This window comes from Eulemur rufifrons, chromosome 8, assembly GCF_041146395.1.
Source record: "Eulemur rufifrons isolate Redbay chromosome 8, OSU_ERuf_1, whole genome shotgun sequence".
In the NCBI taxonomy this organism is placed as follows: domain Eukaryota; kingdom Metazoa; phylum Chordata; class Mammalia; order Primates; family Lemuridae; genus Eulemur; species Eulemur rufifrons.
In genome coordinates this window covers 8082791-8101567 of record NC_090990.1, presented here as the reverse complement: position 1 = coordinate 8101567, position 18777 = coordinate 8082791, and the positions used below count along the sequence as shown (strand labels likewise).

Sequence of the window (18777 nt, the reverse complement as noted above, 5' to 3'; positions counted from 1 at the left end):
GCAGATAGCTTCACATGAAGCTAGGAGTTCAACAAAGAGGGTGAGCCTAGAGATGTCAAGGTCCTCAGGCTGGAGAAGGTATTTAGAACGCTGGACTAGATGAGGTCACCTAGAAAGTGAATGCAGACAGAAGAGGGACAAGGGGACTGTGCCCAGATGACTCCATACTGAGAGGTTAGGGGAATGGCCAGGAAGGCACCCAGAGAACCAAGAGTGGTGTGGCCCTGAGGCTAAGTAAAGAAACTACTTCAAGGAGAGAACAGTCAGCTGTGTCCAGAACTACTGATGGACTGGGTAAGATGGGGCTAAGAATGGAACATTCCATTTATAAAGATGGAGGTCTGGTGATCGTGACAACAGTTTTAGTGGAGAAGTAGGGACAAAATGCTTAACAGAGTTCCTAAGGAGAACTGAAGGAGGCAGGAGAGACAGGGAGACTGTTAGTAACTCTTTCAAGATCTGCTGTAAAGGAAAAGAGGGAAATGGGGTTGGAGTCGGAAGGAAACATAGGGACAACAGGTGACTCTTAAAGACAGTAGCTGTAACAGCAGGTTTAATGCTGATGGGGATGGTTCATGATGCTGCTTTCCCTATAGCACTACCTGCTACACTGCAGAATTGGGCCCTCTGACCTGTAGACACTTGCAGAGCTAAGACAGGCTCTGGAGAGGAGGCAGAGCTACTCTGACATCTCCAGGCTATGTTATCTGGATGTTCCCCCAATCACTAGATAAACATTTACTGAGCACCCACTATATGCCAGTACTAGGTAAACAAGACTGTCAAGGGCCTTACCCGTATAGAGCTTCACTTTAACAGAGGCCACAAACAAGCAAGCAGGCAATATGCTGAAGTAAAGTAATGACTGTGCTCGTGGGAGTGAGTGTGGTACAGAAGCACACAGCAGGGGCATCCAATGGCACTTGGCTAATCAGGAGAGGCTTCTTAGAGAAGTACTACACAGGCTGAACCTGAAGAACTTAAGAATCGAGCACGGAAGAGGAAAAGCAAGCAGGGAGGAATCAAAACACAGAGAACACTGTAAATTAGGGTGGACTATCTGGGGCAATGGGGACCCAACAAGGTATTTTAAAACAGGAGAATGCCACTTGGGAGATTCAGCTGCAAGATGGGTTAAGGGACAGGGAGAAGGACATTACTGGAGACCAGGGAACAAGACTGGCAGAATGAGAATAGAATGGAGATGCTGGCAGAAAATGCTAAGCAGAAAATGGCAAGAAGCAGTAAAGGCAGAAAAAGTGGCCGGACTTTTATGAAACAACAGACCTGTTGCCGGATGTGGGGACTACTTGGATACAGCAGAAAAAAGGGGGTCAATGCAAGGTATTACCACAAGTTCAATTACTCGGTCCTAACCCTCTTGCTGCTTCCCAGGAACGTCAGCCTTACTTTTTCCCATCTGCTACTACATGTACTAGCAATGAGGTTTCTGCTTCTAAATAGAAACCAGCCTTCTCCCCCTAGACAAATTTCATAAATTCCATGAGCTCTTCCACAAACAGGGAAACCAGTCATTTGATGGTGATAATACATTATAAATTAGGAGCTAGTTCTCTTTTCAAATACATTTTCAAAAAGACCCAGAATGTTGCCAAAAAAAAGTCAAAATGAGACAACAGAAAATGCCTCTCTGAGGCTCTGCAATTTCTTTATAGAGTTCATGTTCAATCAAAATCTGTGGCTTCTTTTGATGGGGGGAAAATGTCTTTTCCCCGTAACTGGTAAACAATCCCAGATTTAAAACTGTCTAAAGTAATATGAACCTAAATATGCACAGCAACATTAACTAAAAAGGTCCATGCCAAAGTGTGTCCACATACTTGATAATAGTCTGCCGAGCTTTAAATATAAAAAGAGGTTTGGGGACCACAAAGAGGAGTATGAACCGTTTACTCATTATATAGATCACTTGCTGAGGACGAGGCGGAACATTCAGGGAGGCCTGTGAACACACTGCACAGAACCGGCCTCACTTTGACCAGCCATACCACAAACTGGGGTGTAGGCAGCAAATGTCTTTTTCCATGGGACTCGATGTTTTATCAGGGAAAAAAATATTGCCTGAATTACTGAAGAGGAGGAGGAGCCTGTTGGATGTGTTTTTCAATTCCGCCACCAAAGGTAGTGAGGTTTATTTAGTAATTTTTGTTGTTTTATAAAATCAAAGGTTTTTAATATTTTTAAGTAAATGCTTAATTGAAGTGTAGAACACACACATATTAAAGTATATAAATCATAAGTATATAGGAAGATAAAGTTTTTACTAAGGAAACACACCCATGTGACCACCCCACGGCTCAGTAATGGGACACTACCAGGACCCTAGAAGCCGCCTCCCAGCCCTGCCAGTCTGACTTCTATCACCACAGATTTGTTTTCATGATTTTGAACTTTGTATTATTTATAAATACGATACACAGTATGTTTCATTTTATTTTAACAAGAGAACAATTTCATTTTTAGTAAGGATTTTTATAATTAACAAGGATTTTGATAATTTTTTGAAGAGAAGGTAGGATATGGAAGGCTCAGTTCACCATATTAAGTTTAGGCAGTTTTGCTGTTTAACCCCTTTACAGTTCCTGAGAATGATTCTCAGAAGGGCCACAGAAGGAGACACAAAGTTAAATTAACTGGTACACACACACCCAAGTCAGACCAGTCCAGTATCACAAGCTTACCTTCCACAGAATCTCTCATATTTGCAAAGGTGGAATCTGGCTCACTTGTCTTCAGCTGTATGTCTTGGGTTTTGTTTCCTTTGTTTTTATTTTCCTGGGATTTTTTCTTCCCTGAAACACAATATTTATTTATTCATTTACTTGTTATTCTAAATCTTTAAAGATGTCAATTATTAATCCAATCACAGCAAATTGCATATTTCTAGGTGGTTATCACTTTGGATTCCTAAAGAAAGACATGGATGATGAATATAAATATTTAAGTCATGTCAGAGAAAAGAAGAACCCATCAATCCTGTATTTTTGAGAATCCTGGGCATTAGTTTCCTTGATAGCTGTAACAGTGATCAAATTAACAGATAATATATTCTCAAAATGTTAACGCTGATGTCAAAGGAAAATCAGTAATAATACTGAGTTTCAATACCACACAAATATTAGAGACTGGCAGAAGTCTGGTTATCTGTAAGAAGCATATTAGAGAAAAACAATATGGTGTAACTTGGGGCCCTGTTAGTTAAGATATGATTAGCCACAATTGTCGGAAGTAAAATAAGAGCAGCAGAGATTCCACAGGATTACAAGCAATACACATTCACAATGGCGCCAATATCAACTGCAGAGTAATTATGAATAATTCACTGCCCACCAGCACAGCACTCGCAGGGTCCTGAGGGATTCGACTCTAGGTCCAGTACAGTTCAACATTTCGGTAACAATTCAGACCAAGGAATTCAGGAAACACTAACTGCATTTCAAGTGATACAGTATTTTAGAAGATAAGATTAAAATGCAACATATTTCTGATAAACTGTAACAATGAACTGAAGTCATGAAGATACTCGATAAAGATAAACGATTCCCTATAGAAGTACCAATACTGAAGGTTCAGAAGTTCAGTCTCTTTAGGATTTAATCAAAATTTGTGACCCTTCTTTTCCATGTTTTAATTTCCAGATATCCTTTTCCCAGTAGCCGGTGCTTCTCAGTCTTCAGATCCAGACAGGTTCCTATTCCTCTTCCCTGAACACTCCTCGTTCTGCACCGCTCTCCCCAAACAGGCCTCCACCAGCTTCCAGAGCTACAAGCCTCTGCCACCTTTACCTCTGCATTAGTGAAATGACAGACTAGAAACCACTTACAGCTTCTGAACACACAGAATCACTACAGATGAGTGCAGTCAGCTAAAATGTAGACAACAGATAAAAATGAGGTTAGAGACACAAAATAGCCGCATGGAAAAGATCATAGATTAAAAGTGGAAACATCAATTACAATACAAACATTAATCCTAAAAACCACCACCCGATTTTGATAAAAATGTAAGAGATGCAACAAAAAAGAATACAAAATGCTTAGCAATCATTTAGTTTTAAAAAGCAAACTGTAAAATACCATTTTAAACACCTAATTCTTCAGCCTCTAAGAAAACAGAAGATACTTTTTGTAACTACGTATATAAGGGTTCACCCATGTAAATTCCTGGTAACATGTCTACCAGTTTCTTTCCAAAGGAAAGACAGGAACTCAGGACACAAGCACACGCACTCACTGGAACCACATTCTGGTGGGAACAGAAGTTGAGGGCCTGTGTGGAGACGGCTGACTCGTGTGTGTCTCCAGGTAAAGAATTATGAACCAATCCCCCCTGCAAGGGGCATGTGCATGTAAAGCACCTTTCCTCATGAGTAACCTCCTCTTAGGCTTCTTTCTCCCTTTGTCAACTGAACAGCACTTATCCTAAATCTGATGACGACTAAAGCTCTTCAGGGACCCAGTTTTGTTTAAAGGCATTTAGATTCTACCTCCTTTCAACCAGTTTTTATGCTCACTGTGACATAAGGCCTTGCTGTGTGTGTTATGCTCTGCCCTTATCATATTACTAATACCCAACAAAATGCTTATCACCCACATACACAATGCAAATATACAGGGCACCTGCCTACATAACATAGCACAAGTGCTGCAATGCTGCAGTTGATGCCTGAGGAAATCCACAGCTTCTTTTATTACCATTGGAAGGGCTCCTGGCATATCCCTCAGACATTTGATTCAAAAGTTATATTCAGGGGCCTATAATCCTAGCATTTTGGGAGGCCTAGGAGAATCGCTTGAGGTCAGGAGTTCTAGACCAGCCTGAGCAAGAGCGAGATCCCATCTCTACAAAAAACAGAAAAATTAGCCAGGCGTGGTGGCGTAAGCCTGTAGTCCCAGCTACTGGGGAAGCTGAGGCAGGAGGATCGCTTGAGCCTAGGAGTTGGAAGTTGCAGTGAGCTAGGCTGATGCCAGGGCACTCTAACCCAGGCAACATACACAGAGAGACCCTGTCGGAGGGGAGGGGAGTCAATTTGTTGTAATACGATCACTTACAAAAGAAATTCAAAGATTTTCTGCAACCTCTCAAATACTGTACGAACCCAGTTAGCAAGTCATATAAAAAAACAAAGTACACTAGCCTCTATGTAAATAGAGTATTGAATAAGTGAAATTTCTATATTTATATCATAATAAAACAAAGTACAATTTTAATAATACCAACAAGATGCATTCAAAATGAATTCACATAACTATCCAGAAGATAAAGTGCTTTTTAAAGGTTTATTCCCTGCCTAAAAAGAACATTAGAACACCTGGCTGACACCAAATGTCAAACGTCCATTTTGCACTCCTAAAACCTAATCAGTAAGAAGTTACTTTTCTCCCGCTAGGTGTCCTCATTAAAAGCCACAACCATGGAAACCTATTCCACTGTGAACAGAAGCCACTTGCAGTAGGTACATCTCCTGTATCCTATTGAGAGAACTAACGAGAGTGTCCCAAAACAGACAACTGTGGTGTTCCCGGGAGTCTCAACCTCAACATGCGTGGCATTCCAGGCTACACAATGCCGCTGTGGATGGCTGTCCCACACGAGAGAATGTTTAGCAGCACCTGTGCCCTCTACCCACTAGATGCTAGGAGCACCCCTCTTCTAGTTGTGACAACCCAAAGTCTTTAGATAGGGCCAAATGTCCCTTGGGGAGGAAATCTCCCCAGGATAAGAACCACTAGGCTAGACCAATGTATTTCCAGGTCACTAAAGACATGTGGGATTCTCTATATATTTGTTTAAAATAACAAAAAAGTACTTGACTAATAAACCAGTTCTAAAAACGGAGAAATGAAGAATTTACCACCAAAGTAATTTTGGTGAACACTGACAGCATTTATTACAGAAATGCATCTACCATGACCATCAATCATGCATGGAATTCAGATTATCTGACAGATGAGAAACAATGTTCTCAATCTTAGCCAGAAACATCTATCAGGTTACTTCTCATTAGCCTTAGATTAGAGATGAAGAGACTATCAAAATTACCAGTCCTGCCTGCTGTTTTGTGGGAGATACCGTAAGGCCAGGGCCACGGAGGGACCAATCAAGTCTATGATGGAGCAGAAATTAGAACCAAGAGGTCCTGCCCACACTTCACACGCTTACTGTCACTCACAACCACCAAATAGTGCAACAACAGGTGGTGGCAGTGGCTACATTTCCTTAAATCAGTGCAGTGTTTTGCTGATACTTGATCTGTACCCTGTATGTCATCAAATTATAAGAAAAACAGAAACAAACCTATAAGGACTTTTACAAAGTGGGCTTCTATCTGTGAGGCAAGAGCAGCACGAAGTGGGAGCCGCTGGGAGCCTGGTAAGCACATGAGTGCACTTACCATTGGGTTCCTGAGGGTCCTACATGGCGCTACTGCCAGCTGGCTGCTCCGCTTGGTCTAGACAAGAAAGACAGGAATGAAACAGGAGGAAAGTGAAATGGAAATCATGACAAAGAACAGCATGAGGGAGAGAACAAAACTTTATGTACGTGAGGAAAAGAAATGCACACATCAAGATGAGAAATTGAATGCAACAAAAGGGAAACTGTTATCTACTACATCACGGTGCTCACATAGTAAAGAAATGATTAATTTAACTGTGTACTTAGTTGCTGAGAGTAAGACCAATGTAGTATATACTCATTCTCAGCCCTGTGCTGTGCCCACTTTATAGAGCTGATGCCCTTACTACTTATGGACCGTTCTGCTAGAAGACCCCAAAGTCCCAATGTATGCCTCTCATTTTCAGGGGAGACACTCAGGGACCAGAAATGTGAAGTAACACGCTCAAGGTTGTATGACTACATTAGCTCTAGAGCCAGAATTAAAACCCAAGGTGATAACACTAAAAATGCTTTCTTCTACAGTTTTCTTAAAACCAATAATAGCTTAATTTGACACAAATCAAATAATCTCATGAGTAAATGTAGAATAAATGTAGTCCCTTGTTCTTTAAAAGCACTTTACATGCATTATTTCACTTGGTTTCAAGGGCAAATGAAAAAAAAAAAGTTGTATAGAGACTTGCGCTGCATTTTATAGTAAAGGAGCAACAATCAAATTGGAATGCATTTTTTTCCATTTCTATTTTATCTTATGCCAGAAACAGTATCAGTCAACAGCACAGAACCCAGATCTGAACAAATATGATTCACCACTGAATAATATCAATAAAATTGGATTTTCTAGTGAAATAGCTACCATAGAGAGACATTCAACCGCCATAATGACTACTTTCTAAGACAATGTATAGCATGATACTGCTGGCGTCTGGGATGCCAGCTGCAAAATCAAAACTGCCTAAAGCATCACATGAATAATTTAACCTAGGTCTAGACTATGTTCTACTATTCTAATAAACTGGACAAACACTAGGAAATTCTAGAGAATAACGTTTCACTTAAAAATGTTCAGGCAGCAGAGAGATTGCAAAATTCTAGAAGGCTTGCTGAAGTTACATTAAAAATTCATCACAAGAGTGAAGGCTCATGCATTTGGCAATTTAAAAATTAAATTTAGAACTATATGTAACTCCGCATATGCTACCTCCTCACTGGGGAGCTATCCAACTCTGAAGTATAAAATCAGAATTAAACATCAGTGCACAGAAGCCAGGGTCATCTGATTTTCATTTGGGGAGCTCACCATCTTACTCAGATCCACAGTTGACTCCAAATCAGCGGAGCCTCCATCTGGGAGAGCTGTACGACTATTCCACGGAAGGTCACCAAGGACAGGAGCTACCCTGAACAAGATCAACACCGACTCACTGGAGGGCGGTTTGTGCCTGCTGCCTCCAGTTCATCAACCCCTTATCCCTGCAACTGAACTTTTATCCTCTCCACTCCAATGGGGCTGACTTTCCCATGGTTAGCAATGATCTCACAATTACAAAGTCCAGTGTTTCTTCAGGCTTGATCTGCCCCAAGTTTCTCCTTCGCATTTGACAATTTGATGTTTCTTTCATTCTTAGAATTCCTCTACCCGCCTTATGACATCAGGATCTAGGATCTCGCCCTTTGCAGTCTTCCTCTTCTTCCTTCCCCTAAACGAGAGAGAAATCTAAAGACTGGAGCCATGCTTTCACACTAGAGTGAAGAAAGGCTTTGACAAAAGTACACAGCTGAGGGCACAGAACTTAGACAAGAGGACAGAACAGACGTGAAATAATGAGATGAACCAACTACACTCAAAGCTGAGAGAGAGAGAAGAACCAGAGGACTCTGGCACAGGAGGAGCCTTGAGAGTCAGCTTAGCCATCTGCATGTCAGGCAAGTGTGTGAAAGTACAGGATACAAATACATTATACATCTTTCCAAATTTCTGAAAGGCAAAGGTATTTTTTTGTGACAGCAGGCCAGCTGTGGCACTGGCACTCAGGATACATTTTTAGTTAAGAGCTAACTTAGAGTTCCAAAAGCAAGATAAAATGGCTTAACTGTGAGGAAAGTATAAAGTACATGTTAAATAACTTCTTTATAAGATTTTAAAAAACTAAAATCTGTACTAGATAGTGTTGGTAAGGAAGGCAATGAAGGGATAACAGCAAAGCTGTCCTCTTATACAATGGCTAAATGATGTTACTAGTGCAAGACGGTAAAGGGCAGTTGGCTAACGTTAGACCTCAGCACTGCCGTGTATACTTGGTAGCAGTTTGACATTCTGCAGTTGGTGTGATGATGGAGAGGAGGAGAGAAGCTGGAAACAGGTATGTAAAACTAAGTTTTTCAACAACAAATGAACAGTCCATTTCAATATCCTTAATGTATGCTTTAAAATAAGAAGAGAATGACTTGGGTGCCCTGGAAGTCATCAAAAGTCACTGATAAAGAGAATCGGGAAACCCGGACAGCAGGGCTGATGGGAGACCAATGCCTCAGAAGCTGGCCAGAAAGGCTTCCTTGAAGGTCAGCAGTGCCACACACAAGGGTGTGGTTATCAGAGGATCACAAGTGGCTGTTCCAACCCGCCAAGGTGAGATCAGTGGCAAAACAAGCCCCATGGGACCATGGTGTTTGAAGTGGCAAGATGCTATGACTGTTGGTTTGTACAAAATGAACATTTTCTCTAGATTTCTTCCTCACTTAAAATAACTGAAATTTACCTGATATTAAAAAATTCTGTTAAGCTACTTTGGCAAAATTTCAAATCTTTTTCTGCAGTTAAACCCACCCCAGAACTACCTGCAATCCCGGAGGCAAATTATAAAAATAAAACCTTTCTGGTTTTAAGTTGCTCATGGTATTAAAACAGGACTCTAGGCTTTGCTTCCAACAGAAACAATGGAAAAGTTCTGGATTTTGCAGTTCTGCAGATCACAGTATAAATTCTTGAAATGCTTGCTTCCCGCCAGGGGGGCTGTCACACAGCCTTTGCAGCTGTGGAGGCTATAGGCTCTCCTAACTCTTCCAAATGTCAGGCTGATGGGAGAACAGCAAAGATCACATCAGAAGGGACTTCAAGCTTTTAATTTGTCTAAAAAAGGCTTTCAGTGGCTTTGGCTGGATAATTCCAAATCCTAGAAAGGGCTCACCAAATAAACTTGAGCAAATTCAAATTCAGAAAGCACTGACTTTCCTTACACTCTCTGGAACCTCAAAAAGTCCTGTGGCAAGAGGAGAGACTAATAAAATACCTCTGACACTTAAGAAGCAAGCCTGTTCTATTTTACAATTACTTCAATTTCTAGGTTTCTTCTCATGGTTTTTCAGTAGCTTTTTTTAATAGAGGAAAAATATACACCTAAAATCTGAAAACCTTACACACAAAAGGTGAAGAGACAACTATAAAGCAAAGAATTTAATTCCAGTTCAGGTCTCAGTCCCCTGCAGCCGAACAGTCAGGACTGCGAGCCACTGCAGAGGGGGTGTGCTTCCAGTGCCTGGCAACCCTGAAAACACAGGGGACAGCCACACCCTTGAGAATTGGTTACTCTCAACTAAAAGGAAAGTCATTTTTTCTTCTTTCAAAGCCCCTGGTAAATTTTATAATACTGCATCCTGATGCATTAACTACAAAACTTAGTTTAAAAATATTTTTACAAAGTAAAAATCTAGACATAAATCTGAGACAAGATACAACTAAAAACACTAAAAATTCATTCTTCACATTTGGTTACAGAAGTGCCCATAGGAACAATGATCAAACCATATCGCTAATTAATAAAATCGGGCCACAATGTAGCCATAGATCTAAACTTAAGGGTAACCAAGAGGACAGACATTAGGATTTTGGCAGATGGCCCCATGATGAGAATTATTGATGAGGGCATGATATTTTCCCCTGTCTGATTGTATTTTCTAAGATGAACATTTGACTACATCATAACCCCCCCTCCCAAAAAAAATTTAAAAACAAAATGCCTACATTAACAAAATTAATGAGATAAGTGAAAATGTTTCCGTTGGTTGAGATTAACATATGCAATTTAATAACAGTACAATTTGGAAAAGGTCTCTACTTTCTACTGTGCTTGCACAGCAAAAAGTATTCTGAAGTGTTCCTCTGTTCTCTACCCCCTACCTATATGCTCCGGTAAAACTGTTCAAGAAAAAAATGCACTGTCCCCAGAAACATGAAATTTACAATGGACACAGTTATAAAGATTTAAAAGGGATTAAAAATATTCATAACAGACATTATTAAATAGCCAGAGCTGCTTAAGCATTCACATTACCACTGCTGACCTTTTGGGATACACCCTTCCAGTCTTTCCCTATGCATCACATTATTTCAAACAAAAAATTAATTTGTCTCCTCTTTTCAAACAGCCACACACCTCATTCTTTTTCTTGTTTCACTGCACTTTGTTATTATACCATCATTATTTAAATCAAATATCTAATTTAAACAGTCATGCTGAGTGCCTACCAGTATTAACCTGAGGGTCAATGTCTTGGCAGTTGATTATGATAATCATGAGAATATTCTTCACTAGCTTTTATTTTGCTTCTCCTAAAAATGCAAAGATTAGGCAATAGCATTTGAAAATACTACAAAAGCATTTATAGAGATATTAAATTCCCTATTCACTTGGCCCTACCATGAAATGAGGCACTTTTATTCCTGCATGGTTTTTTAGACTCTGTATCATTACTACTCATCGATCTGATCCCATCTCTGCGGAAGGTCTCAACTTGTCCCCCAGCCACCTCCCTGCCTGCAGCTGTGCCCCTGGTCAGCACTTACAGTCTGACACACCAGCACTCCAAGGGAAAAAAGGTCCTGGACTTCTTGGGCCTTCCGCATGCACATGGGCTGGCACAAATTCGCCCAGTCTGATAAACCCAAAGCTGCCAGGGCTGTCTTTCAGATTCAAGAAGCAGAGATAAAACTAAAGCATATTCTTCTCATAAAGTAATTATTTTTAAAATCACAAATTACATTTTAAATTCAATACCAGATTTTTTTCTAATAGATCTCCATGTAAAACACAAAATTGTATTAGACTATTCAACGATATATCTCATTCTCAGATGTGCTAGCTTATATCAGACTAGTCAAATTTAACCCAAGGTCATTATTCTTGATAGACTAAAAAAAATCTCTAATACTTTGTAAAGTTTCTGGAATCATGGTGAAATAAAGAAGTATTTTGGTAATTTTTCTTGGGTGTTCATTAGCTACACAACACTGTGAAGAGCTGCAAATATATTATTACAAAGATGTCCGCCACGAAGGAATTTAAAATTAAAGTCATGTCTGTTTAACTTTGTAAAAAGCAAGCACCCCTGCAGAAAGGTACTACTAATGTTAACAAGAAGCAAATTTTGAGTGGAAAGTATGTCCCAGAGAATCCATACTTCATTAAAAATAAAAAGGGAGGGAGGGAAGGAGACAGAGGAAAGGAGAATGGAGACAGAGGGATGACGACATCAACTGCCATTGAGTGACCGGTCCGGTAGAGCAAGGAAGCCCAGTGAGTGACAAGCTGTGGACCCCAGCTTTCCCACTCCAGCACTGAGAACAGAACCTTTTAGAAACACTCAATCTTACTCAATGCTGGTCTCTGAGGATTATCCCATATTGTCCTTTGGTGGATGCTTTTTCTCTTTTGCCAACATAGGAGTAAAATAATGCCCACAGGGAACAAATGAATCCCCAGGAGGAAGGCACCTCGGACTTGAAACACCAGCCCTTCCTAGACCAGTGCCTGAGGCTGGCGGAAACAGTCGCACTCTCAATCCAGGCACTCATTTCACTTGCTCCTGGAAGGTTACTATGTCCCCAGGGTCACACATCCTCCGTGCAAAGAGCTGTCCCCAACTGAGGTGAGACATTGAACTGGGTTCTCGTCCCCCTTCCCCGTGTTGTGGTAGTACTCTGAATAAAGCAGGTCCTCAAGGTAAGTTTGGTTCTCAAACAACAGAAACCACAAAAGTGAAATAGCATGAAACTGTACTGCACAGCCCTGGGGCCATGATTTGATTAACGAGAAATAATCCTGTTCAAAGCAGATGGGAACCAACGATGATTCAGACGGGTAATAACGACCTGATGCTGGAGGAGTAAATGAGATAACGCACATACACAATGCCGCACAGTGCCTGGCACAGACTCAATAAATGGCATCAGTGTTAAGGAGTATCCACAGCAGATTCTACCAAACAAATTACAGAAACCCCATGCCTACAAGTCTAAATTGTCAGCATATGTTCCTTCTCATGAAGACAATGACATTCTGCTTCCACTAACAATTCCTAATCCAGCCATTTGTTTTGTTCATTTGTTCTACATTGATTCACAGGATCCCACCCAGATATAATTATGGAAACATACTAGTCCAATAAGGACAGAAGTTTAACTGAGAAAAGAATCCTGTCAAAAACTCACTGCAGTCCCCGTCAATATGTATTAATGTTCCAACAGTGTAAGCTGTGAGTATATTTCACTTTTAAGTCTGTAACCTACTTTTTGCTTCTAACGGACACTCAATTTTGAAAATAAAACATACTGGTTCACTTTAGCAGTTCTTAATCTTTTGGGGACAAAATTTTAGACCCCTTTGAGGATCAGGTTAACATCTAAGGCCCATCTCCCCAGACAGTCACAAATGGATATAAACACAACATTTGGCAGACAACGCTGGGGGCTCAGTGGTCTTCTATGTTACTACAAAATCAAGTTGTGAGTTCATACAAGCATTGTGTATCAACAGAAGGAACGTACCTGTGTGATCCCTGAAAAAGAACCCCACCTCCTCAGAATGTTCAATAAAAATGCTGCACAGATAATCAGTACATTTGTTTCCTTAACACTGGTATCATCAACTTAATGGTTCTTTCACGCTTTTTTCCTGATTTCACATCCAGAAAGACTGTAAAGAAATCTGTCATATACAACCCTGAAGTTGCTCCTGCACAGTTACTTTCAAGGCTGTCTGATAATTTAGTATCTAAGAAAATGTAAGAAAAACTCATCCACAATGTCACCAGCATAAAATCTGGTTGCAACAATAAAGTCATGACTGGTTTGGACCACACAACAGTAAGACAGAAAGGCAGGAAGAAAACAGTAAACCCTTCATTTGGGAAACAGTGAGGAGTGCTGACTTCTGCCCAGGCATGTGCAACAAATCAAATTCCAAGCGTTATCTAAATCCACCAGCTTATGTGACCACAGGCGTCCTAGTTTGGGTAACAGTGAAACAGGACAGCTTTTAAGTAAGAAGCAGGTCTCTTGCATATGAGGAATTCCTTAGTGTCATGATGTATACATCTAGTTGCAGATCCAAAGAAGCCCTTTACTCAACTTTAAGTTGAAATCCACTTAATTCATTCCATGTCACCAAATAAAACATATGGATTTTAAAAGAACATGTTAGAAGATGTTGAAACTATTCATTGTTTAGAAGTGTACTGATAGGTCAAATGATAGCAGAGTCACCACAGAATGGATTTTGCCAGTGCCCACCCATTACAATGGGATGAACCAAAGGTTGCTGTGCGAGGAGTGTTCCTAACAAGGCTCTCCCTTAATGTTCGCAGCAACCCTGCAGAGTAGCTCTTTATCCCCATTTTATGGACAGGTAAACTAAAGATCAAAGTATGCAGAGTAACCTGTCCAAAGTCACAATGCTACTAAACTGGTGGAGCTGGGATTTGAACCTGGTCTCTTAATTTCAAGGATATGTTCTGGCAGATCCTAATAAATTCCACATACTATGCATCTCCTAATACTCAAGGTATAGCTGGGTCAGCAATCTTTCCCTTCTCTCTTCCACCCAACATAAATAGACATTTCAGGTTCATTTTAAACAAGTTATCGATTTTCAAAGAACTGATCGATTTACATTTAATGCAGAAGCAACAGTAAAGCCCCCAAGCAGTGTATTCCTACTAATGAATTTTTTAAATAGATTTATTTTTTTTATTTTTATTTTTTTTTGGGGGGTGTGGCTTAGCACAGAAATTGAAGGGAGGGAAAGGGGAGCACAACAACCGTTCATTATGAAAACAAACTTCACCAATTCATGTACTTTTTGACAATTAACCAAGAAATCTGTAGGACTCCATCTCTTTAAAACTTAAGAGAGTCAGAAATAAGTCACTTTTTATTTCGTATTTTCTATACTTTACTGCAACCATGAATTTATCTTGGCATACAGACAGTAATTTACATTATTTTCTATCCTGAATTCCTCAATTTATAATGACAGAATCATAACTGCAAATAGCTATTAAGCTTAATATTCAAATTTGATCTTGTTATCAAACACTCCTATGATCCACCTAACAAGGAAAAAACATTCACTCTGATATTACACTTAGCAACTGACAAAATTCCTAAAAACAAGTAGATTTGGAATCTTAAGTCCTTTCTTCAAAAATTCAAGATTGAGAATATTGATAGTATGATACTCCTTTTCATTTACTTTCATTACTGGTACTTTTTATTTATTCTTTCAGATGCCAGTGAGAGGGAAACTAATTTCAACACTAGTGTTAATCCAAAATTACACACCATCATGTGTACATAGACGAGATTGTTCCACATGTAAAAGATCAGAACTGCAACTATTACCACTACGGTGCAGGCCTCAGCATAAACCTGCTACAGAGGAACAGAAGACTTAGGACTCCATAGGGCCAACATTAACATCCTTGCAGAGCAAGTGCCAAGGCAGGAGGTGGAGAGCAGCAAAATCCTCACTGCTCACAGGACCTAAGACATTCTGCTAAGTCCAGAAGTCGCTTTACTCCACAAGAAACAGGCTCTGATAATACCATACGATAAAGACAAAAATACGAACAGAACTAGAAAGGCATATTCTACAACTCAAATTGGCAAAGGAATGAAAACTGAACCTGAGAAGACAAACAGTAAAGACAATAACGAAGGGCCCAGAAATTGCATTGTTACCCATTCCAAACAGTACTGTAACTTCAAACACTGAGCGTAATTCTGTTTGGGGGTTCTAAACATGGGTGAACAAACCAGTTCGCCTTCATTTTTGTGGCATGTGGTGTCTCAGGAAACCTACAAAAGACTGCACCAAGAAGCAGAATTATAAATACTAGAAAAATAGATTATTTACCACTGTAGCTTTAATAGAAAAAAGGAGTGGGGATTTTAGCCTGAACAGCACTACATTAATTGCTTTTATTTTTAACCAAAGCAAAGACAGTCCTTTGCAACAAACTACACATTTTGCTTTGGTAACATACACAGCTAATTCATTAAGAATGAAATTAAGTTTTGGTCATTCGGATACTGATTAAACAAACAACATAAAAATTCAAAGTTTTGAAAGTATCAAATTAGTATTTTAGATGTCATAATTTTATTTTAGAAACTGAGGTATTTTTATATACCACACACATAATATTAACATCAGAATAAATCTCTTGCCTCTGAAATTATTCAAATATACTTTGTATATTAAAAATAAATGTAATGTACTTACACATGTAAAATTTAAAGTAACTACACATTTGCCAGATTATTAAAACTTCCATCAAAATGTATTTTTAAATTTCAGGATCATGACCACAGCAATAGGAACAGGAAACAGCTAGGATAAATGCTTCAGAACACCGAGGGTTTTCTAGTCTCTTACCCATAATCCTCAGGACTTTTTCTTCTTGTTTTAACCTTTTAAACAAAGTTACCTGCTAATTATCAGTGAAAAGGGTAGAACAGAAAGGAAAATACTTTAAAAATTGAAAAACGAAAGCACCAGGTTACTAAACTGCAGTTCTGCCTGGCCTACAGTGTGTGTCTGGAGGTTAGGGGTGGGATCTTGGCTACCTACTAAATCTTTAAGGAACAACAAAGTAGAGTACTCTTAGTAAAAGTTCCAGGTAGAAAAAGCCACGTTACATTTTGTTATAAATTCATGAAGCTTTTAAAATTTTATATCGCACATACACATTCTAAGAATCTATTGTAGGATAAAGACAATGAAGAAATCAACCTCTGCCCCTCATTAGGAAAATTCAAGAGTGCACATCGACAGGTTAGGGCAACTCTCTTCACCTTCTGGTTTCCTTTCATGCCTCTCCTCTGGAGTGAGTCAAGTAGCTGGAATAGGAAAGCTTTATCAGCAAACAAAACCTCTTAAGAAGGTATTGCTTTAAATAGTTTCAAGTGTGTTCCTCTTAAAGGTAAAAGTAAAATATAAAAAGCTACTCCCCAGAAACACTTTGTAGAGCAAACAAGAAACAAACAAAATCTGTTTTTGGTATAACATCCTAAGATAGTGAAACTAACAAAGATGATTTAACTAAATTATATCCACAAACAAATCAGAATTGCAATTATAATCAGTTCTTAGATGTAATTTTTAGAGTATATATTAATAAAAAGCTTATCCATGACCCATAACATAGCTTAAGAAAACTTTGAAATTAGTATTTTATCAGTGGAACAGCCAAACTATAAAACCAGTCTTAACAAAAGACCTCCCCCTGCAAAGGAGGAAGCTGAACATCACTGGCTTCTTGAACTGAACTCATCAATAAAACAAAACAAAAGAGCTCCACAATCCTAGACTGGATTCCCTCCGCATTGAAAAGGGAATTGGGCAAAAACAATGTCTCGCTCTGTTCTTGTGGTTTTAAAACTGATGCCAAAATAATATAAAACCTAAGAGAATGAAAATATTCATAAAAAGCCCAAACCAACATATACGTTGTTTAAAAAAACACTGGACAACAGCTAGCAAAGGGTATAAATGTAATCTGTGATTTTAAAAACTGTTTATTTGGAATGCTCAAAGGAATACAGTATCTATATAATCCATAAACCCACAAAGCAAAAATAACTGAAGCCATCAGCTCTCACCATAACTTAGCTTTACTACAACTAAGACTTCACTTAATCACTGTCTTAGTATTTAGGATTAAAGTGGGCATTACTATGGTGAGTGGTGAAACTTCACCCTGGCTAATTACTAAAGCCAATAAAATACTGCTACTTATACAGTATAAATGTCCTACTTAGAACATTATGAACAAAAACTGGATTTAGGCAAGACAGAGCCACTAATTTAGTAGCTGGGTGAACTTGGGCAAAGCATGTACATAACCCCTCTGAGCACCGGTTTCCTCTTCTACAAATGAGGATAATGATTCCTACTTTGCAGGGTTATGAGAGGATTAGCAATGGTATATATGGAGCACCAAGCACGGTGCTGGAAACAAGAGTAATTGCCATCATCGTCACCATCAATAAAGCAGTGATTCATCACATAATGACATGTGAAAATAAGTGTCAAATCATGAGCTATGCCCACACAAAACACATCATAATAAATGAATTCAGCCAAGGACTCTTGTAATGTATGAAACTGGTTTAATCTGCATGGTAAAAAGAAAAACTTTCAGTGTTTATCTTTTTCACTCAGACAAACAATAGTATTTTCAAATAACTCTTGCTTCTCTATGTCATTCAGCTCCCCTAAACTATTTCAACCAAATTATTAACATTAACACAACCAAACTTTAGAACTGTACTTGGCAGCTACAAAATATAAACAGGTAATCTGAATGCCAAAAGAGTACCGTGCCAGTCTATGTGAAACTGCAACTTTCAGTTCTCCATACAATCTTTAACTGAAAGAAATGTCTATTAATTTTTAACCTCCATAATGATGTTCTTGAGCTATCTATCCAATTCCTCAGTTCTTTAAAGGAAAACTTGAAATATAAAACTACACCCTCCTCTACGTAATGCTCCTACAAACAGTAAGTTCGAATGTTGTAACAGCCGTTTGTAAACTGGGATGTGAAACTACCTAGGAAAAGGAAACACCACAGGAGTTTAAAAAACAATAAAAAATCCATTAATTTGGGAAAATAATCTAGTGTTCATATTTGAGGAAAACATAGAAAATTGTTTTTTTACTTCCAAATTACAAATAGACTTGTAAAACTCAAACTATTTTGAACTCACTATAATAAGGGTCTTGTTAACTTTTTTTACCCTTTAAAAACTTAATCATAATCAAACCTTTTCTGTATGAGGCAAGTCTCGCCTTCCAATTTACATATGGACATGAAAACCAGAATTAACAACCTAAGAATAGACAGAGCACAGTATAATTCCTAATATACTCAATCAATTATGTGTTTGAAACAGTGTTTAAATGTGGCATATATTAGGATTTTTACAAATTCACCCACTAAAATACAGTTGAAAAACTTACAAAATGCTTTGAAAACTTTTAGTTAATCCACATAATTTCCTTGTAAACAAGGTTA

At 38.9% G+C, this 18777-nt stretch overlaps 1 protein-coding gene across 2 annotated transcripts in view; it reads right to left on the bottom strand.

Moving 5' to 3' along the window:
• PRDM2 (PR/SET domain 2) overlaps positions 1–18777 on the bottom strand; it is a 105021-nt gene that overhangs the window by 43657 nt on the left and 42587 nt on the right. Inside the window, exons 2-3 of one of the 2 annotated variants that reach the window (XM_069479368.1) lie at positions 6416–6472; positions 2703–2813 (exon numbers count right to left, since the gene is read on the bottom strand). In XM_069479368.1, coding sequence (XP_069335469.1) covers positions 2703–2721 — 19 coding nt within the window. In that variant the 5' untranslated portion in view covers positions 2722–2813; positions 6416–6472. The remainder of the gene's footprint in view (positions 1–2702; positions 2814–6415; positions 6473–18777) is intronic. The other variant, XM_069479367.1, reaches the window with a different exon arrangement.